Raw genomic sequence first — 24,135 nt, 5'->3', positions numbered from 1 at the left:
ATGGAACCAGAAAAGACCTCGTATAGCCAAAGCAATCCTAAGTAAAAAGAATCAATTTTTAAGTATTATAATCACTGTTATATTGATATCAAGAAAATCCAAACTATAATTTGCAATTCTACTTCCTCACTCATATGCTTCAGTCAAAAGCACTCTGAGATTCTATATTTTACCTTCCCAAACCACCCTATCCAGAAAAAAAATAACTACATGGAGAAAGACCTAAGAAAGTCTATATTCAATAAATTTTTTAGCATTTTTTTATCGCACAAGATATTGTTTTCTAGGTTCCCTGAACCACACCAGAAGTCAACTGAAACATTAATGTCTTTCACACAGGCCAACTTCTCCATTTAATGTCATTAGGAGTCAATTCACTTCAAGCACTTTTCAAAATTAAAAAAAAATAAATCACATTCTAACTCCTCTTCTATGCAAGCCTAACATACAACATGGTCACAAATAGCAGAAGAAATAAAAGAATGACAAGGACACACAAAGGCTAATTTTCTAAAAATACTAACTTTGAAAATTAAGGTAATAACTTCTGGAAGTGGTATATATTTTTTGGCAGCTAGCATGGTATTAAAATTTTAGTATGTTAAAATACTGATGTGTCCTCTGCTGGCCAAAACCATTTATAAATTTACCCTAATTCAAATAGGTTTATAATTTTCTTTCATTTTTACAAATTAAGCTATTACTTTGGTCTGAGGTTTCCCAATGTTCATATTTAATCACCCTCACCGCCAATTAGGTACTAACTATATTCTAAATGCAGGAAATAAAGGAGATAAAAGTCATGGCCTGTGACCATGAAGTACTTATAATCTATTTTGGTTAAGTTATACAAAGGTGAATAGCAGCAGTATAGAACAGGCTAAATGTCAGAATGGTACAGACAGTTAATGCTATAAAAAGTTGTATTAGAGAGAAATCCCTCAAGGTTAAAGGTAATCAGAATAAACTTCCTAAAGGTGGAGAAACTTGGGCATAATAAATAGGTCTCACTTAAGAAAAGTATGAAGAAAAAGTAAGCTAGTTCAGATCTTGTGTGTGTGATCTTGAACAACTTACTTTACTTCTTTAAATCTCAGGTTTCTTCATCCATAAAATGGGAATTAATTATAGTCTCTAAACTTCATGATGTTACCATGTGTAATTAACCAATGCAATACAAGTACTTAGAATAACAGCTAGCAGAAAATACACATTCTGTAAATGTTAGCTATTATTTGATTCTCCATTAACTTCACAAAATAGGTGTTATGAACTAAATGTGTGTGTCCCTCCAAAATTCATATGTTGAAGTCCTAACTCCCAAAGTGATGATATATGGAGATGTGACTTTGGGGAGGTAATTAGAGTTAGATGAAGTCATGATAACGGGGCCCTAATGATGGGAATAATGTGTTTATAAGAAAAGATACCAGAGAGCTTGTTCTCTCTTTCTCTCCCTCTTCCCCACCCCCTGTCCCTACCCACCACCCCCACCCTACACACCCAAAAGTCATGTGAGTACACAAGCAAGATGGTGGCCACCACAAGCCAAGAGACGAGATCTAAGAATGAAACCTACCTTGCCAGCACCTTGGACTTCCTAGCCTCCAGAACTGTGAGAAAATAAATGCCTTTTGTTTAAGTCACCTAGTCTATAGTATTTTATTATGGCAGCCTGAGCAGACTAATACTAATATAATAGGAAAGACTGATTATTTCTACTTTGCATTCCAGAGACTGACATCTTATATAACTAACATGATCAAATTGAGTCTTTTATTAGTTCAGTGGTACTTCCACTAATATAAGGATAGATTTCCCTATTATAAAACAAAAGCATATAGGAGAATAAAAGTGTCATTAGTCTCAAAAATGGTATCAGATTATGGATTTGCTAACCAAATGAATGTGACATATAATCAAATTAATAAAATGCCAAGTAGTGATTAACAGTTCTGGTTAAAAACAAAATGTGACATTCATAAAAACATTTCCTTAGCAACCATCAATAAGAACCTAAGATCCACTTTGCCCCTAAAGTCACCATTCACACTGAGATGTGTTTGATAATTTAGAGCCTCTGCACCCTTCTTCTCTCCATAGCTGACCTTCCTTTACAGGTTCAGATATGACTCAGTCCCAAGGGACCAATCTTAACTTTAAGCAAGGACTTAAGGAGCTTTAATCTAAAACTTATCTCTCTGAATCAACTCATTCTTTCTGTCAAAGTAATTCTTGAATCAAATCCTAACAACTACAGCCAATATGTGTTGTTCCTATGTGTCAATCCTTATTTTAGCAACCTCCATAGTACTCTACTATGAAGGATACTGCTACCCACTATCTCAGTCCATTTTGTCCTCTGCTGTAACAGAATATCTGAGACTGGGTAATTTATAAACAGAAATTTATTTTCTCATAGTTCTGGAGGCTGGAAATCCAAGATTAAGGTGCCAGCATTTGGCAAGGGCTTTCTTATTACATCATTACATGGCAGAAGGTGACAAGGCAAGGAGAGCACAAGAGGGGACCGAACTTGCCCTTTTATAATGGCACCAATCCCATCCACGAGGGTGGAGCCCTCGTGGCCTAATCACCTCTTAAAGGTCCCATCTCTTAATATTGTCACAGTGGCAAGTAAATTTCGACATAAGTTTTGGAGGGGACAAACATTCAAATCATAATACCCACCCTACCCCAATGTCCATGTAACATTTTAAGGTTGGCCCTCTGCTGTCCTGTGAACATTCATGGAACATACGGCTAATGCTTTTGCCATATGTCAATCCCTATGACTGGGAGCAAATCCAAGATGTCCAGCTTTATAAAACATCTCTAGAGGATCCAACCTTCTAAAAAAGAAAGGCATATACTAAAGTATTTCTCACCTCTTGCTCACTGTGCTGCATTCACCTGAAACCATTTACTCCAATGTCTAATATTTTTATTATTTTCATTCCTATAGTTGTCAAAGTCTCACTAGCAAAAAATCCTAGACTTTACCCCTAACTTATTTTTCTTGTCTGAAGTTTGGCACACAATAGGTTCCCTTCTTATTAGTAACTAGAAGAGTGATGAAATGGCTTACATGATTATTAGGAGGACGAAATGGGTAAATGTTGGTGAATATGGCATCCTATAAATATGAGAACTACTAGGCAAGATAATATGGCAAGCAAAAGTTCAGAATTTCTACAAAGCAAGATCTCGGATGAAAATTCACTATGTTTAAGAGGCCCTACCATAAGAAATTGCCACATGTATTTAAATAGTTGATGAGAACACAAAAGTTGATGAGACCTGCCCAGCTGCCAGCCAGGAAAAAAAAAAATGTAGTCAAAAGACTATGGGCATTAAAACCAGAGAAATGAGAAGGGAAAACTCTTTACTGTAGAAAGTCAACTAATAAATGTACAAAGACTAACAAATATTTAAAAATCATTATTTGGCAAAAATAACTGTAATAAATTGTTTCAGGCAACAATCATCAATGTATGCTAAAGGAGTTAAAGTTGAGGAGTAAGAGGACACTACATAGTTTCAAAGTATCTTCCCATAATTACAAAGGAAAGAATTAGCACCTTTATGATGGAGAAAAGTAGCAGACACCATCTTTATCAAGTGAGTAAAATTAACATCACCAATAACAAAACAACACTACATACTTCCTGACATAATGTACTGAGAGTAGCAAATCATTTGTATTTGGAGAAAAATTAATAATCTAAGTCTAATCATGAGGGAAAAAAATCAAACAAACCCAAACTGAGGGACACTCTATAAAATAACTAGCCTGTGCTCTTCAAAATTATCAATTTAATTAAATGCAAAGAAAGACTAAGGAACTGATCCATATTAAAGAAAACTGAAGAGAAATAACAGCTGAATGTTATGTATGATGTGGGATTTCTTTTGCTATGAAGATATCCTTAGGACCAGCGGTCCCCAGCCTTTTTGGCACCAGGGACCAGTTTCATGGAAGACAATTTTTCCATGGATTGTGGGGGGTAAGGGTAGAGTTCAGGTGTTGAAATGCGCTGTGAATACGGATGAAGCTTTGCAACCTTGTCCACTGCTCACCTCCTGCTGTGTAGCTCAGTTCCTAACAGGCCATGGGGGTTGGGGACCAAAGACTAGGACAGCTGGCAAAATCTGATTTAGGTTTATAGGTCAGTTAATATTATTATATTTTTGTTAATTTCCTACTTTTGATAACTGCATCATATAAGATAATGTCTACATTAGACTGCTCGGGCTGCCATAACAAAATATCATAGACTGGGTGGCTTAAACAACAGAAATTTATCTCTCACAGTTCTGGAGGCTGAAAGATAGGGATCAGGGTGCCAGCATGGTCAGTTTCTGGAGAGATCTCTCTTCCTGGCTTACAGATGGCCATCTCCTAGTTAAGTCTCTACATGGCAGTGAGAGAAGGAAAAAGCAAGTTCTCTGGCACCTTTTTGAATAAGGACACTAATGCCATGATGAGGGCCCCACCCTCATGACCTCATCTACACCTAATCACCTCCCAAAGGCCCCATTTCCAAATACATCTCATGGGGGGGTTAGGGCTTCAACATACGAATTTTTGGGGGATACAATTCAGTCTATAATAATACTCTTGTCAAAAAAATTTATTCATACACACATACAGAGAAGGCACAGAGGGGAAAGAGAAGGAGGGAAAAGGGAAGCAAATATTACTATTTGTAGATTCTGAACGAAAGGTATATGGGAATTCTTTCTACTATTTCTACTTTTCTGTAAGTCTGAAATTATGTCAAAATAAGAAGTTAAAAAAAAGCAATTGACCTCTCTGATCGTACTTCTACATAAAGCAGATTGAAAGTTACTAGAAACTATAACAGTTCTGCCAGCAAATATGTAATTGTCAAGAGAAATCAGACACTTGAATGCTCCAAAAATATCTTCCAAAGAAACATTTATGTTGAAGTTATTAGTTTCCTTTGGCTGTTCTTAAAGCTCATTTTCCATGTCCATAAGTTTCTTTTAAGAGGGGAAACAGAGTTTAACATCTGTTTCTAATTTCATATAATCTGCTATTCTGAACATAAAAGACTTACTGATTATTGCATCTATCTCTCTGTTAGTGCTAAAAAGAAAAAACAAAATAAACAAGCACAAACTTTGCATGTTCTCAGAAAAGAATGTTTCATTTCCTCATTTAACAAAAAGAGATTATACACTACAGTTTAGAAATAGAAAGAGATGAAGCTCACTCCATGTTATGATTCTATTTTTTTCAGTCTATCTCATTTTTCTTTCTCTATAACTTTCTCAGTGTGTAGTAAATTAAAGTAACAGTGGCAGAGAGGCTTAGCTTGACTAGCTGCATTTTGCTTCTGACCCCCTGCAGCAATATCCTTTAGGTTAAAAGCTTCTGCTTAGCTCTTCACATTAGTTTGTAGTTCAACTCTTAAAAAAAACATAACCAATCCTTTCCCAAAACTAACTCCCAGGGAGATGAGGAAAGTATACACACAAGTAACAACACTATGTTAAAGATTTGTAGAAAATCATGACCTGACCTCCAACCTTCAAAGTTAACTGACCAAGAACAAAGAAGTTTCACAACCTCCATGGACCCTCGCTGATGCCCAAATGTCTATGGTCCTTACTGATCTCTTGCAATGCCCCCCCTTCCCCCTTCCCTTAATATAAAAACAAGCCTAAACTTCATACTAACTTAAAATGGTTCTTAAAGACACTAGTCCTCCATCTTCTGGGTTGGTATGAGCTTGGACTCAGTTACAAAGGCTGTTAGTGAATAACTGCTTAACTCACTAGCCAATGTCTACAGATATTAATACTCAAATACCCTTAATTATATAATGCTATTTAACTTTCTTCATAAAAATCACCATCATATAGAATTTAAAAAGCAACCTATCTAACCACAAGGACTAGGGCTAAAGATGAAAAAATACTCTTATAAACTAAAGAATGTTATCTTTTCAGAAATATAAATAATAACTATTATAATTATAATGACAGTTGATATTTATTAAGCATTTTGTGTGCTAGTGTATTTTACATGTAACATTTGTCATGTTATCTGAAATCTTTAATAAACTGATTAGCAAAGTAGTTAAAATTACTTAGAATGGGTTCTATAGTCAAATAAGTTTAGAAAATATTGAATAAAACCAAATTAATCAAGTTTCTCTTTTATAATAGTATAAGGTATCAGTTTAATATGTTAATATGTATCTTGAAGCTCAAACAGGGAGATGGTTTATAGTAACACACAAATTCTATTATTTTAGATACCTATACTGATGTCCCACAAGTTGTAAAAAGCTACACTATACCACATTATCCAATAATACAGCAAAGATTCTGTTTTTGTTAACTGATGCCAAATTAAAGCTTGATAGTAGCTCAGGCAACTAAGGCTACGAGGAAAGATAACTTCTAGCTTACCATTGTGCATCCTTGACCATCCATCTCTTTCACAGTCTCTGCCAGAAGATCCAAATAAAGTATCAGCCCTGGGACTTGGGGGATCAACCTAGAGAAAGTGGAATTTCAATGTAAAAAACAAGCTTAAATATTCTCAGTCCTTCAATCTCATGACACCAGAAAAACAACTATGGTACAGAGACCACATATCATCAGGTTAACATGATGGTGCTCATTAGGGTCAGGCATGTTCCAAAGTCAGAGTTTAGTCAATATTTTGTTGTTCATTTTTAAGTAAAATTGAAATCAAACTTCAGAAATTTTTATATATGTGTACTAATTTAAAATGAACAGATTTGCCATTGAAATGTCCATTACTCCATTGCCTATTTTGCTTTCCATTAAAAGGTTAAAAAAAAAGCAATCTATTTTGTCATATTTAAAAAATAAGTCTAGCCATTTGCTACTTATCTCCTTAGCATGCACATTTTGAATTTAAATAATGTCTTTACTTGTCTGTGTTCAGAGACTAGCATGCTCAGTGCCTTACAGCTTACTATAATAATTGTCAACCATATTTTCTAACCAAAAATAAAAACTCAGAATGACATAAATATGTAAAAAAGATACCCCTATTCATCCAAATTAAAAACTTTTGTGCATCAAAGGACAGTATTAAGAGAGTGAGTGATTTTCCTACAAAGAACCCATGGAATCACAGAAAATATTAACAAATCATATATCTGATAAGGGGTCATTCTCCACATTATATAAAGAACTCCTACAACTCAACAACAAAACACAGATTTAAAAATAGGCAAAAAACTTGGATATTACTCCAAAGAAGGCATACAAATGGCCAATAAGTATATGAAAAAATCCTTAACATCACTAATCATTAGGGAAATGGAAATCAAAATCATAGTCAGATATCACTTTATACCCATGAGGATGGCTATTATAAAAATAAAGAAATAAAGAAATAAACAACAGTTGGGGAGGATGTGGAGATATATGAACACTTTTGCACTATTGGTGGGAATGTAAAATGGTATAGCTGCTTTGGAAAACAATATGGCAGTTTCTCAAAAAATTAAAAACAGAATCATCATATGATCCAGAATTCTATATCTGACTATATGCCCCAAAGAATTGAAAGCAGGAGCTCAAACAGCTATTACATTTGTATACCCATGTTCACAGCAGTGTTATTCACTTTGTACACCCATGTTTATAGCAATGGTATACATAATATCTAAACAATGGAAGCAGCTCACATATCTACCAACAGATGAATGGACAAACAAATGTCATATAAACATATAAGAGAATATTATTTAGCCATAAAAGGGAAGGAAATTATGACACATGCTGCAACATGGATGAACCTTGAGGACATTATATTGAATGAAATAAACCAGTCACAAAAGGAAAAACAATGTGTAATTCCATTTATATGAGGTACCAAGAGTAGTCAAATTCATAGAAATAGAAAGCAGAATGGTGGTTGCCAGGGGCTGGAGGAGGCAAAAATGAGAAGTTATTGTTTAATGGGTACAGAGATTCAGTTTAGTAAGACAAAAAAGTCCTGGAGATGGATGGTGCTGATGGTTGCACAACAACATGAACATACTTAATGTTACTGAATTGTGCACGTAAAAATGGTTAAAATGGCAAATTTTATGTTATGTGCATTTTACCACAACTTACAAAATAAAAATTTTTTAAAAAGAGAGTGAAAAGGCAACCTACAAAAATGGAAAAAAACATTTGCCAATCATATACATGTAAGGATCCAGAATCCATAATATGTAAAGAACTCTTACAACTTAAGAACAAAAAAGACAAACAAGCCAACTAAAAATGGTCAAAGGATACAAGTAGACATTTCTCCAAAAATAACATACAAATAGCACCACAAGAGCAGAAGAACGGAATCCATTTGTACTCACCATCAAATTGGTATTAACTAATCAACACATAAATGCACATATCAGAACATCTATTGGATGTTGGGGAAGGGGGAGGGCGGCGGGAGGAGGAGGGAGGAGGGGACGGGTATTTGTATACACAAGGAGTGCAATGCGCACTACCCGAAGGAAGGACATATGTGAAACACGGACTGGGGGGGGAACCAAGGGCAACACACGTAACCTAAACATCTGTACCCCCATAATACGCTGAAATAAAAAAAAAAAAACAAAAACAAATAGTCAACAAACACTTTAAAAGGTGCTCAACATCATTAGTCATTAGGGAAATGCAAATTAAAGCCATAATGAGATACTTTACACCCACAAGATGGCCATAATAAAAACAAAGCAAAACAATAATAGAAAATAACAAGCGTTATCGAGAATTTGGGGAAACTAGAACTCTTATATACTGCTAGTAAGAATATAAAATGGTGCAGCCACTGTGAAAAATACTTTGGCAATTCCTCAACAAGATAAACACAGAATTATCATATGACTCCTGCAATGCTACCCCTAAGTATTTACCCAAAAGAACTGAAAACAGGTATTCATTCAAAAATTTGTACACAACTATTCACAGAAGCACTACTCACAATAACCAGAAGGTGAAAACAACCCAAATGTCCATCAACAGATAAATGGATAAACAAAATGTGGTGTATATTCATATAATGAAATATTATTTAGCCATAAAAAGGAATCAAGTACCGATACAAGCAATATAGATGAAACCTCAAAAACACTGTGCTAACTGAAAAAGCCAGACACAAAAGGCCAAATATTGTTATGACTCTATTTGTATGAAATGGCAGAATAGGCAAATGCATAGAGACAGAAAGCAGATAGTGGTTGCTAGGGCTGGTGGAAGGGAGGAATAAGGAGTGAATTCTTATTATGTACATGGTGTCCATTTAGGGAGATGAAAAAGTTCCAGAACCAGATAGTTGCACAACACTGTAAACACCCATCATATCGCTCAATTTACACTGTAAAATGGGTGAAAGTAAATTTTATGTTGTGTGTATTTTACAATAGGAAAAAAGATCCTGTCCTGAATAAATGAAAAATAAAAAGGCTATTTAATTCTTCTACAATGGTTATGCCAGTTTGTTTGGAAGAATGCTGATTTCTTAAAACTGTTTCCTTTTCCTTTAAGATTACTTTTCATATCATGTACAGAAACTAGAATGTCTTTCCTAAAAGTGTTAACATTTTGCATATGCATGTATCAAGTTAAAATTCTGTTTGGTTACCAATTTCTAAGCGCTTTTAAAATCATAAATGGCTGCAGCAGGGGGTGGAGGGGCGGGCAGAAATCATCTCTATGTTTACATATACATTGGAAAATTCCAGTTTCCTATTCAATAATGTAAGCAATTTTCTATGTATAGACTTAAGTATGCATTTCTGTTCATTGAAAAGCTGGGGGGAAAACCACTTAAATTAAAATTCCAAGGTTTATACCAAGCAATATTAGAATTATTCTATTCTGAACACTGACATAAAAAATAATAATAAAACAAACATTTTAAGAACAGTTATTTCCTCAAACAATTTTTATGTGGCTAACCCTCACAATATTTTGGTTTATCTTTCTACATAGGCATTTTAATTAAAATGCTACTATTTTAAGAATACAGTATATCCTTTCTTTTCCATTTAATTTGTAATTGTGGGCAGATATAAAATTAAAGGCATTTTTAAGCTACACTCAAAGAAGCGACTAGGCTGGGCATGGTAGCTCATGCCTGTAATCCTAACATTCTTCAGGAGTTCTTGAGACCACCCTGAGCAAGAGTGAGACTCCCATGTCTACTAAAAATAGAAAAATTAGCCGGGTGTCATGGCACATGACTGTATTCCCAGCTACTTGTGAGGCTGAGGCAAGAGGTTTGCTTGAGCCCAGGAGTTTGAGGTTACAGTGAGCTGTGATGATGCGACTGTACTCTAGCTGGGGCGACAAAGTGACACTCTGTCTCAACAAAAACATGCAACTAAAACATTATCTGAATATTTTTCAAACAATCAAAAAAAATGTGATGAGCACTTATAATGAAATTCTATAGAAATCAGAAAAGCAATCGCAATAACCTCAATAAAATATCATCATTTAAAACTATTCATTATACTATACAATTTCTTTTATAATTGAAAATCTGTAACTTTAGGTTAAACGAACAAAGTATTCATAGTCAAAACGTAAAGATGAAATGAAATGTTGCTTAAGACACATTTAAATTTTTTTTAAAAAGGAAACACAAAGAAAATCTGAACTTTCAGATGGTGTATGTCCAAAAAGCTATTATACTGCCAAAGGGGCATATTTCCATGTTGGATTAATTCATTTTAGAATTTAGAAAAAGTGGATTAAAAATACTAATCAGAAATATTTTTATAAATATCCCAAAAAGTTGTTTTGCTTCTATGGGTACTTAAATCTTGAGGTTTAGTATTATTAAATATATTAATATATTATACAAAGAACTTCAAAAAGTTCACAGAAAAATGGAATTAAAATAAAAAATATAAACTTTATTTTCCACATAAGCTTTATCAAGGTCAAGATGCTTTCTTGTAAGCAATGATACTAGCCATTTAGTCTATCTCTAAAGAACTGTGGGTCCTGGAAATTTAACCATGTTAATGTGGTCTTTTTTACATTATTACCTATGGAAAAATGGTTGCCCTTTACAGATTTTTTAAGATCAGGAAATAAAAAGAAGTCAGAATGAGCCAAATTAGGACTCTAAGGTGCATGCCTAAGGACTTTCCATCAAAACTCTGGCAAAATTGCCCTTGTTTGATAACAGGAATGAGTATGAGCATTTTCCTGGCGAATCACTCTTTGGTAAAGCTTTCCGGGGTCCTCTGCCAAAGCTTTGCCTAACTTTCTCAAAACACTCTCATAATGAGCAGATGTTATCATTCTTTGGCCCTTAACAAAGTCAGCAATCAAAATGCCATGAACATCCAAAAAAACTGTCACCATGATCTTTGCTCTTAATCTTTGTGCTTCTGCTTTGCTGGGCCTCCTCCACCTATCAGTAGCCATTGCTTTGATTGCACTTCATCTTCAAGATCATACTGGTAAAGCCATGTTTCATCTCCTGTTACAACTCCTTGAAGAAATGCTTCAGGATCTTGATCTCAATTGTTTAAAATTTCCATTGAAAGCTCTGCTCTCATCTGCAGCTGATCTGGGCACAAAGGTTTTGGCACCCACCAAGTAGAAAGTTTGCTCAACTTTTAATTTTTCAGTCACAATTGTATAAGCTGAACCAGTTGAGCTATTGTTTCTGCTGTTAATTGTCAGTCCTCTTCAATTAGGGCACAGACAAGATTAATTTGTTCCTCACAAACTGATATGGTTTGCTGCTGCAGGCTTCATCTTCGACATCTTCTCATTTTTTCCTAAAACTAATTTTCCATTTGGAAACTGCTGATTTCTTTGGGGCACTGTCCCCATAAACTTTTTGTAAAGCATCAATGATTTTACCATTCTTCTACTCAAGCTTCACCGTAAATCTAATGTTTGTTCTTGCTTCAATTTTAGCATGTTGCTCTAATAGGGTCTCTTTGCAAACTGAGTCTTATCCTCCTTAGTATTTCAAACTAGATCCTGTTCAGACATGTTACAACAAGTTAATATAAGTTTATTTTGGTGTGAAAAATTTTTCAAATCCATGCATAGTTTTTTTATAATATAAACTTGCCATGAACTTTCTGAAGTTCCCTTGTATTATATTAATTAGTATTTGTTATTAATTTTAAAACTTTTGGTAAATAATTGCTTTCAAGGTAAAATACTTTTTTAAACTATGAAGACTTTGAGAGAGTTCTCTATTAAATATTCTGATATTAAATTTAGCCAAAGTCTATTTGACTATCATATTGAAAGTTACACCAGAACACATATGGACACAAGATTCAAAGCAGGCTTCTGTACAGAAAGATTAGAACTATGCTACCCTAAGTTAACTCTCTTCCCTTTCAAAGGCCTTCCCATACCCATAATTAATAATTTGCTTCAAAGATCCATTATACAGAGCTTACCCAAAGGACATCATTTCAAAGGAAACTTACTTTCCATAATAATTTTTAAAATGCCTGGGGTGGGTGGAGGGTCTTCCTTTTCTGAAAGAATATTTGGTTCTCTTTTAAAACCCTCCTCTTCCATTTTAGTACTAATGTCAATCACAACCAAGTTCAATCTGTACAGTTATTACACCGTCCACGGTATAAGAAGAAAGGAAATGGGTACTTGAGAGGACATGACATGGCATTCATAATGGAATTTGATCTCTGTCAGGTTTAAAGACTGCAAAAAAATGTTCTTTTATTTTAACTTAATTTTCCATTTTAGATTGCTAGGCTAACAGTTCAGGAAAGAAAATCATTAATATAAGCTAGAAGTTGAAAGATTTCAGAATAATATTTTAGTGGAAGATTTGATCAGTTTCAAAAGGAATGCTTACATGTCTAATCACAAATGGAGGTTTATCTGTTTCTTTTTTGAATTCATAGGGTCCCAGATTTAAATGGGCCAGCCGCTGCCTGGTGTCTTCAGATAGCTCACACATCCGTCTTTTTGTGTAGGGAGATGGAGAGTGTGATTTTGAAGAAATTGTAGGCTGTTCGTAGTTTTTTGCATTTACACAATATTTACTTCTCTCAGGTGATTTGGATTTTTTCTTTTGTGATCTTGATGTCCTGCCTTGCAGTCTGCCGTGTGATTTTTCAACTGGAGCCGAATGGTAAATAAATTTATCCTAAACATAAAAAATAAAAATTAACTAAGGCAAAAGAGATTTTTAAAAAAATCCATTTGGAGAAAAAAAATGTTTAGTAATTTAACTAAGACACACAAACTCTATCAAAGCCAACTAGATCAGTCCTTCCTATCTTCCTATCTGTGCTGATCCCAGCAGAAGTCAAATCCATATTCTCCTAGATAACTCTTTCTACAGTAGTAAGTAAAGCACATTCTATCAAACTTCCTTTGTAAGTCCAACTAACAAGGACTTTATAAAATTAAAGTCCAATACTTAATCATTTGAAAAATCTAGAAACAAAGTCAGAAAAATGACTTTTCAGTATACTAAAAAATTAATGCAAATACTTGTTATCTTTTATATTTAAATATTCTAATAATTGGCTACACAATTTAAGAGAACTGTGTTTAATAATGTTAAAAATATACATGTCGAATAAGTTTATTATGAAATTTTTATGGAGAAAACTATAAAAATAAGTTTTGTTCATGCTGATATTATATACATATGTACAACATGAAAATGTGAAGAACTTTATACATATTTTAATGAAATGCACTATTTGGATTCTATTAATACAAGATAATAGGATTTTAAGGTCCCACTCAAGCTATAATTTTACAGTTCAATGACAGATAATCATACATCTTAATTCTGGTCCCATATTTTTATAAAAGTAAAATGTATAAAAGATGTATAAACTTTAATAACTGGTTCTTATCTTCTAATAAACTGGTTACCAGCCTAAAAATTTTGATATTAAAAATTTTTTTGTTATTTATAATTTTGTTATATTATTAAGATAACATTTTATTCAAATAGTCTCTGCCTTATAAATGCCTTAATAATTGGATTACAAGTAAATAATATAAGATTTCTTCATGTTTTATCTAGAATTATAAGAAGCTTTTCAAGTAGAGAAAATGGATTGCTAAGAATCTTTGAATGTCTTCCTAACTTTAATCACTTTTAAAAACCACCAATCCCACCTCCCTTTCCACTTCCTTAACTCTCTTCCCTATTTGCTAAAAGTATCTAAGTAAATAAAATACCTATGCGAATAGAAAAGAGTCAAATATTTTTTAAAGTAGATACATAGAAAAAAAATATATTTTCCTAACTAGAAAAACAAACCTATGAGTTTCATACAGACCAGTAACATCAGATTATTTCATCTTTCTTTCTACCGTAGTTTTTGATATGCTCCTAGACCTTCTCCCATCTTGTTCAATGACTCCAACAAGTAATACAGAATTTTCCTACCTTATCTCATTTCATCCATCTCTATGACATCAGAATGACTCACAGAAACAAGGAATGTTAGCATCAGAAAGGACCTCTGAGGTATACTATTAATAATAAAACATTCAAGCAATGAATCTTTCTAAGACCTTGGAATTAGTTTCTATTTCTCAGCTTTAATTATCTTTTTCTATTACATCTTGGATTTCATCATTTTCCAGATCCATTGTATCCCCAATTCTGAAAATTTGCTGACCAAAATCTCTTTTCTTCAACCTACTTCTTTTACTCTGTTACTTGCCCTCCTTACCTCCTCGTCCCTAGAGCTCTTTCCCAGAGTCCTTTATACATTTTTAGTATCTCTCACCTTCCGACCCAGCAGAACTCATAATCATTCATTTTAGCAATGCTATAAAATTCCTTCTTACATACTCACCTCTGATTATACCACAACGTAAGTAACTAACCCCACCTTTTTTCTTTATTAAGTTTTTGAATGCTGCATACTACTAGAGGAAGTTATAAATTATGTAGTACCTACTACAAATGCATGCTGTCTAACCCTACTCATTCCTTAATGCACTTTGTTCATGCCTAATAAAACTTAAAATAGTGGCTGTGTTACACTGTTTATAAAATGGCTGCCATGATTTCCTTTCCTGTATCCACACCTAGGGTAGTTTCTCCACTTAACAATGACTCTAGGTCTGACCATGTGACTTCCTTTGGCCAACAGTACAATAGCACATGTGACACAAGGAGAGACTTAAAAAGTGCCTGTCCTCTCTTACTCCTAAAAACTTTCCTTTCACCACGCAAATGAGCTGGAGTTATTAGCCTGATAGATGATGAGAGTTTCGTGACCACTGCCCCAGCTGAAATCAAGCTCATCACCAGAAATATAAGATCTATCCCCAACTAAAAAGTCTGCCAGCTGCCAGGTATGACTGAAGCCATCCTAAACCATTCAGCCCTAATCAGCCAGTCCAGACTGAAAGAATCACCCAGCAGATCTACAGAACTATAAGCAACACTTTTTGTTTTAAGCCACTAAATTAGTGAGGTTTGTAATACAGAAAAAGCTATATGACATAGATTAACAAATTTATAAAGTTACTATTGATATTTAACAATTTAATAATAAACTCTACATTGTAGTAAGAAGAATAACTGAGTAGAAAACTAGTTTTATTCCACAAAAATTAAAATAATATGCCAATTTTTAGTCCATTCAATTGGTGACAAATTGACATCCAATTTGAAAATAAAGTGCAGAAAAGAATAAAGATCAATGAAGTATTTATAAACCTAAATAATTTTACAATATCTATTTATTCCTCTCAAAAATCAAAATAGTATATTTTATGCTTATCATTAAAACTAAAGATGCTGCTTTATAGCCATTAAAAATTTGTAATTGTAAATATTAATCACTTGGGAAAAAAGTGGCTTTCTCACCTTCTTAATTCTCACCCAGAATTTTAATGTAAAAGTGAATATACTCTGTTGTGCCTACCAGGCAATGTTTTCTACCTTATATTCCATCAATTGTCATCTATATCTCCTCAACTATCTCAATTCTTATAAAATAGCCTTAGTAACAGCCACAATACTCATTAATTATATGTCATAGTCCAGGCACATTACATATATTCTCTCATTTAATTCTTACAGCAGCCTTATGAGGAACCTGAACCCAGATCTGTCTGTTTTTAAAGCATAATAAACACTGTCTGACACCAATGCCTATTTTCTCACATCTCTGCTCAATAAAGATCAAATGACAAATATTTCAATTCTAAGTCAAATAAATAAATAAATGGAAGAGAATTATCAAAAGTTTACAGAGGAAAATGCTAGTTCATAAGTACAGTGAAACTACTAATGGGTAATGGTTTTATATTTAGAAAGGGCTCTTTTCACTAAGCTGTACACTTAGAATGTATGTGCTTTTCTATGTATATTATTTCAGGCAGAAAGTTAAAAAGAAAAACAGACTTCTCTACCTATCCATTACAAGGACATACCCCAGTGTGGATAGAAAAATTGTCCAGGCAAAGCATTTCTAATAATTTACAAATGTGCACAGTGCACATCTCAAAAACAAGTCAATAACATATCTCATTTGGCAACTATAGGTTGTTAGATCTCTAAAAGCTATGTTTCAGCTTGCATTTAAAAGATAAATAACTACAGTCTGACTCTGAAATACTAAACATCTTGCTAAATAGATTAAGAATGGTCCCCTCAACAATTCTATAACTATGTTTTTACCTTTCTTAGTTTAAGTCACAGTTAGCATCCTCAACAAATTTACTTAAAAGCTGATAATGGAGTAAATTAACATTCCACTCCTTCCATGATAGACCCAATCCTGTCCTGTTTGATTGAGCCATCTGGGCTTTCTATATGAATGGCTCTTCATCACAGATAGGTCATTGTTACCTGATCACAACGTAACTGCATGAGTGAGGACTAGACATTATTAGATAACCTGCAGACAAGGTAGCAAGACCATCCTGGTGACTCAGTAAGAAGTTAGACCAGAATGGAATATTAGATCCAGATATCCTTGCTTACTAAAGGCAGTCTTCAAAAATATAGAAGGTACTTAGGCTGAAATGTTCAAGCTTCTCTTGATATGACAGCACCAGTATGGCCACCAAAATGAGCAACAGTCCCTTGAGGAATTCGAGACACTCAAAACTACACTCACTAAACACCAGTATCCCAGTGTGAGAACTCTGGTCACATGTGCTAAAAAGGTATCCCTTGAACATTTTTCAGAAATCTGTAACTTCTATATAAGATTTACAGAAGCCTCTAATCTAGATCTCTGTGGGACTTCTCGATCCCAACATCTTTCTGGCAGCTTGATTTATCTGCATTAAGGGGAAAAAAAGTACATGAAGTAAAAAACAAAACAAAACAAAAAGACCATCATGGCACCCTCTATCATGCATTTCAAGTTTTTCATTCTAACAATTATTATGATATAACCAAACTGTTAAATACCTGTATTAGTTGTTTTTACTTAAACTAAAAATTGACCCCGCAAAAAGTGAAAATGGTTGCAGCTCAAATAAAAGAATAATGCTTGTCAAATAGCCATAAATATGAACAGATATATTAAGCCATTAAATTTTAACCTGAGTGCGGCACTTCCTTGAACTTATCAGACATTCAGTAATAACTGAAGTTGTAGAAAATTCCAGCTTTGGAGCAATTCCCTGAGAGGAAAAAGGAAGGTACTATTAGAGAGTTCCATTTTAAAAGAGATAATTATTAGTAATAAGAATATGACGAAAAGTAATAAACACTTACCAAGGTTCAGCTGCTTCATTTGTTAGTTTGAAATTCTTATTAAAGACCAAAACAACATAGTAAAGCTAAATGCCAGCAAGCAACAGTGTCATTGCTGATGATTCAGTTATGAGTGACTATATTACTTTTAGGGCTTAATTAATATATATTTTTATTTTCAAGTATTTCCCTGTCAAATTGTTTTAAATTTTTTAACTATTATGTGATAGTCATAAATATATGAACATACTTAATGGATGTCAGTTTTTTACTTTTATAACTTAAGACATATTTAACTATATAATCAAGAAATTAGTATGTTAGCTTGACTTAGCCATTCCACAATCTATACATGCACATATATCTCTCTCAAAACATCATGTTGTGTGCCATAAATACATATTAATACAATTTTTATTTGTCAATTAAAATTTTAAAAAATACTTTGGAAAATCTCATGTTAAAAAAAAAACAAAACTAAAAACAAGCAAACAAAAAAACACAGCTGCTATGTATGCAGTTCCTGAAAACAGAACAGGAGGAATTCCCCAAACATTTTTTCCTGTTATGTAACTTATATTCAGATCTAGGAATGAATCAGGCTCCTAATTCTAACAACATTTCACTCATCAGCTTGAACACTGAGATAAGTGGAGACAAATGATAAAGTTCAAGGGACAGTTACAAGGTATCTGAGAAAATATTTGGAAGCACACAATCGTACATTCACCAAAACATTAAAGAATCTCATCTGTGCCCAGGGCAGTGGAAATCAGACATTGACCAAGAGGCCTACACTTGGCCTATAAACCCATCCTGTGACCAACTACGTCTGCTTGTTATAATAGTTATCTATTACTACAAAACATATTACCCTAAAACAGTCTTTTAAAACATCAGTGAACACATTATTATTACAGAGATTCTATGGGTCAGGAATCTGGCACAGGATGAGCTGTGTGTTTCTGGCTTCGAATCTCTCATGAGACTGTGGTCAAGATGTCATTTGGGTGGCAGTCATCTGAAGTCTTGGCTGGGGCTTGAGAATCTGCTTCCCAAGAAGGCTCACACACATGGCTGTTGGCTGTAGGTCTCAGTTCCTTTCTAGATTTTGGCAAAAAGACTCAGCTCCTCATCATATATGCCTCTCCATAGGGCTTCTGAAATGTCCTTGTGACATGGTTGCTAGATCCCTCAAAGCGGGTGATCCAAGAGCAGAGCAAGGAGAAAGCCACAACGATGTAGTCTGAGAACTCTTAACACTGCCACTCCCACCACATTCTACCTTTTCAATGAAGAAGTATCAAAAAATTTGTGCACAGGTTTAAAACCACCACAATCTGCTCTCTGACCACAAATTATGTGCATTTCTCTCACATATTAAATATACTCATGCTGTACCAAAAAAAGAAAAGGCAAGGAAAGGCAAGAAAAGAAAAAAGAAAAGAAAAGAGAAAAGAAAAGAAAAGAAAAGGTCTCGTCCTTTTACAACTCCAGCTTGAAAGCCAGGATGTTAGCATCTAAATCAAATCCCAGTATAGCTAAGCCTCCTCAGGTAAAGTTCTTTAAGTACAGCTTCTAGAATATAGTTCCTCATGATCAGAAGACCTATGAACTAAAGAGACAAGTTATCTGCCCCACACATATCCAATGTACCCATGTGCAGCAATCACTGTAGACATTTCTGTTCAAAAAGGGATAAAATAGGACAACAATTCTGAAATCCAGCCAGGAAAATGGAAGTTCCTTGATTAGGACTTAGTCCTATTCCTGCTCAGAAATAACTATCAATGGTTCTTGTCCCCACATTCTGGGCTCTTGCGTCCCATCCTTTGAATCATAATGCCTTTGCAATGAGAGGTAGGCTGTTTGTAGCTGCATAGTGTTCTGAGCTTGGGTCCTGTCTATAGAATTTTGAAGGTCCCAAACCCTTTTCATTTTGTAATGTCTCCATTTCAGACTAAGCTGGTGGTGTTTCTGTCAATATAATGCTCTTAAAATTGTTTTGGTTCTATAACAATCTTACTGGAGTTCACTCCATGAGACAAAAGACACACCCTTCTCTATATTGGGCGATTGCTGAGAGACAATGCCCTTAAATGTCTTAGAAAACCTATTTGATTAAATGATTTTCTAAAGCAACATGTTGGATCTCTCTGAAGTTTTAATGGAGGATTTTACAGTCACACCCTCAGTTTTACCATCAGATCATAATTTTCTGAACTACCCCGGAATGATTTTTTGCTCATAAGTCATTTCTGTAATTTCAGTGTTGTCTGTCATTGGGAAAGGCTGGGAATCATCAGAAGCACAATGTTCTGACTCCTTTTTGTTTAACAGCCTTTCCTTTTGCTTCTCTCTCTCCTCTCATATTGTGTGATAAACAGAAAAAAAGAAACCAGGCAGCCCCTCTTAACACTTCGTCCAAAAGCCTCCTTAGACAGACCACTATTTCATTAGGTATCTTTTCTAATTCCACATTACTGCAGGTGTCTATGTTATTAAACTTTCTGCCATTACATGACAAGGATCCCCTTTTCTGTTAGTTTCCAGTAACATTTACCTCACTTCCCTGCAAACACTCATCTGACAGTTTCTTCAAGGATCTTCGAGCTTTCACAAACACTCCAGAAAAGTCCTTCCAGCTTCTACTCGCTCCATGGAGCTGCTTGAGTGTCCTCACATGTGACAGCTGGTTTCCACCAGAGTGAGTGATCCAAAGTGAGAGCAAGAAGGAAGCCCCAGTGGTTTTAATTTCTGGTCTCAACACTTTGCCATATTGTATCTGTTAGAGTCACTAGGTACAGTGACTTAATAGGAGTGGAACGACCTCTGCCTTTAGAAGAAAGGAGTATTGAAGAATTTCTGGACATATTTTATAACTACCACAGCCTGGACTGCTACCTATCACTTTACCCCTCCCTATATATTGCTGGTCATGTAGTTTCTAGACATTAATGTTTTTAGACATTATTTTTACTGACCTTTCAAACCCATCTGTTCAGTCAGGGTTCTCCAGATAATCAAAATTAATAGGATATGTAGAGAGAAAGAGATTCATTTTAAGTAATTAGTTCAGACAACTGTGGGAGATGGCAAGTCCAATATCTATAGGGCAGGCTGGCACACTGAAAACTCAGGAAAAAGTTGATGTGCAGTCTTGAGCGTGAAAGCAGTAGTGAAGGCTGGCAGACTAGAAACTGAGACAGGATTTGTTATATTCTTGAGGCAGAATTCCTCCTTCATCAGAAAACCTCAGTTTTTGCTCTTCAAATCTTCAACTGATTGGATGAGGCCCAACCAAACTGTCAAGTCTCCTTTGTTTAAAGTCAATCAATTATAAATATTAATTACATCTATCAAATACCTTTACAGTAACATTTAATGTTTGATCAAATAACTGAGCACCATAACCCAGCCAAATTGACAAATAAAATTAATCATCACACCATCTCAAATGTCAGCTCCTCTATGAATAAAATAAGATGCAATTCATTCATTCAATTTAATCAAGAGGCACTTATTAAGTACCTACTCTATGCAAGGTACTATGCAAAGAGTGAAATTCAAAGATGAGAAAGTCACGGATTCCATTTTTATGGAGTTCACAGTCCAGGAGAGGAGATATCATTATCATCATTACCATCCCATCATCACCACTGTGACACCAGCAGCTATCACCATATCACTAACATATATTGAGTGTTTTCTATGTGTCAGGCACTGCTATAACCATTTACACGGTTACATTAATCCACCCAACAACCCTATGATCTCTCCATGATATAGTGTTTTGCCCAAGGTTAATCAGTTAGTCTGTGAAAGTAGCAGGATTTAATCCCGGATGTAGTTTGAATCCTTGACACAGTGACAGGGCCAGGAGGACAGCCTCGGACTCACAGATGATTATGCAGCATCACAAGAATTATGAGGAAGGATGCATTGCTGCCTACCAGGGCAACAAACTACTTATTGGAACATTTTTCCCATTCATATTTAAATATAATTATTGATAATATGGCTGGATTTACATCTGCCATTTTGCCATTCAGTTTATAAATATATCCCATGTCTTTTATTCTTCTATTCTTTTTAGGAGTCTCTTCTGCCTATGCATAGATAAGTGGTCATGAAATGAACCTGTAAGGACCCACCTGTACTGATTATCTGTGCGTGGGTTAGGGAATGCATTCAAAGCTATTGCAGGTCTCCAGTCTCCCTTGGTTTTCACTCTTTGCTGGGTTCTCACTGTCTCCCCTGGACATGCAGAGTTTCATATGCCAAGATGGGTGGGGAGCTTATCTCAGCCCTTTAATTGTTCCCTTAATTCCAGGATCTCCCTGTCAACTTTTTGGCAGGTATGCTGCTTTCCCCAATTAGAACTGCAATCGGCCTAGCAAAGCTGTGAGGTTTCTTCATCCACTTCCAGTTGAATACACCATGTTTAGCTGGCAAAGTCACACTATCTGTCCCACTGCCCAAAATTGATCTTAGCAACCTCTGGTGGCAAAACTGCTAATTTTTGAGTCTAGCCCCACACTGGTGAAGCCATAGTCCTCACTGACCAAGCAGGCTATGGCAGCATTCCAGGCAAGAAGGCCACACACTCCTGCCATTTCTGCTCAAAGGTTTAGCTGTTTTTCAAGCACAGAAACCTCATTTGTCTTGTCTTACTTATCAGTTTCCAGTGCACTGAAGTTATTTATGACAATTCTGTCCAGTTTTATACTCATTTTGTGTGGAAGAAATAACTGCCAACCTCTTCACACTGCCATTCTTAGAAGTACTAATTTTTATATATTTTTTGCCTTAGTAATCTGACATCTTCCAAATATATGCAAAAGTAACTCAAATTAAATGATGAAAGATAAATCTCTGTTAATGGTCCATACCCTTGAGTTTATATTTCCTTCTTGGTATAATACAGTATTTTGAATTACTTTAAAGATATCATAATTTTAAAATATGATTTTTTCATTGCATGTTTCCACACTATTTTTTAAATACTCTGAAAACTTTTATAGTACAGAAGCTGGCTAATGGACAATGAATATATCCCAAAGGAGGCATATTTTCACAGACTTGCTAGTCAACTTTTATATGTTTGATAAGGTAAAGGTGCTATTTCTTTGGATAGAGCATATCATAAAACTAGAGCTACAAGAGAAATTACTTAATTCATTATATTTGTTCATATATCAACCAACTCACTGTCCTAAATCTGACTACTCTAATATTTCATAAAATTAGTAAAAAAAAGTTTGTCCAAATAATTTCAAGCTAGCCAATTTTTGCTTTTCCTCCTTTGAAACAGCATGGGCTTCTCACAGTTTCTCTGCATTGGAAGACTTACTTTCAGGGATAAAAATATTTTTAAATCATCCAACAGAAGTTGAAGGAAGTTGTAGGAAAAGGTGGAGCTGTCATTTAATGCAGCTTTGAATTTCAGGTGTATGAAAATATATTTCTATTCCACGAACACTTTACAATTAATCTATCCAAGCTCCTACTAATGGACATTTCAATTTCCATTTTTCACTATACTGAACAATGCTGCAAATGAATATTCTTAAGAACGCTATTAGTATACCAAAGACAATACATCTCTAAGATACATACCTAGAAGGTTATATGCCATGAGAATCTTTGCCTTTACTAGATATTTCTGAATTGTGATTGTTCCAATCTACATGGCATAGCAGCATTTGAGAGTTTCCGATTTTTTACACTTTTGACATTGTCAGTAAATAAATTTTGCCAATTTTATAGCTATAAAAATGAAATCATATGGCTATTTTAATTTGGATTTCCTTAAATGTTAATGAGATTATCTTTTCAAATGTTTGTTATCATTCCTTAGAGAGAAAAAGAGAGGAAATAGAGAGAGATAGAAGAGATAGGAATTGGGTGAGGGGCAGAAAAAAGGGGAAGAGAGAGATTTGAAGAATGTAAGGCAAAATAACACTTTTTAATTTTGGATGGTACATGCATGGGTTTTGTTAAATTATTTTCATTTAGATTTCAGTATGTAAAACAACATAATTTTACAAAATAAATAAGTTTCAAATCAAATTAAACTTTGAATTAGTTCTTCACATCTAAGGTGTTGAGAGCTAAGTGGTGATTTCTGACAATGATCCTCCACCAAAAATTGATTTAAAAATTAGTAAACACTTACTCGAAGGCCAGAAATCCTCCTCATGGTAACTTGGCGATTTGAATCATGGTGACCAGAAATTTGGTTTGGACCCGGGAACATGAAATCTCGTGTATTTTCATCATATGTGGACAGGGTTTCACCCACTACAAGAAAGATATCCTATGATTCAAATTATGACAAAATATTCTCTTTAGAAACAAAATCATCAAGTATGAAATATTTATTGCCTGATGCCTTATTAAAATGCCTGCTTCAGGTC

The 24,135-nt window shown here is 34.5% G+C and overlaps 1 protein-coding gene across 1 annotated transcript in view; it reads right to left on the bottom strand.

Moving 5' to 3' along the window:
* Positions 1 to 24,135, bottom strand: part of SPATA6 (spermatogenesis associated 6) — a 154,432-nt gene that overhangs the window by 78,295 nt on the left and 52,002 nt on the right. The window contains exons 4-7 of the mRNA XM_012639392.1: positions 23,895 to 24,019; positions 17,563 to 17,643; positions 12,875 to 13,168; positions 6,445 to 6,532 (exon numbers count right to left, since the gene is read on the bottom strand). Of these exons, the coding sequence (XP_012494846.1) occupies positions 6,445 to 6,532; positions 12,875 to 13,168; positions 17,563 to 17,643; positions 23,895 to 24,019 (588 nt within the window). The remainder of the gene's footprint in view (positions 1 to 6,444; positions 6,533 to 12,874; positions 13,169 to 17,562; positions 17,644 to 23,894; positions 24,020 to 24,135) is intronic.

The sequence above is a fragment of the Propithecus coquereli genome, unplaced genomic scaffold, assembly GCF_000956105.1.
Source record: "Propithecus coquereli isolate 6110/MARCELLA unplaced genomic scaffold, Pcoq_1.0 Scaffold14, whole genome shotgun sequence".
Taxonomy (NCBI): domain Eukaryota; kingdom Metazoa; phylum Chordata; class Mammalia; order Primates; family Indriidae; genus Propithecus; species Propithecus coquereli.
This window is presented reverse-complemented; position numbering and strand designations above follow the sequence as displayed.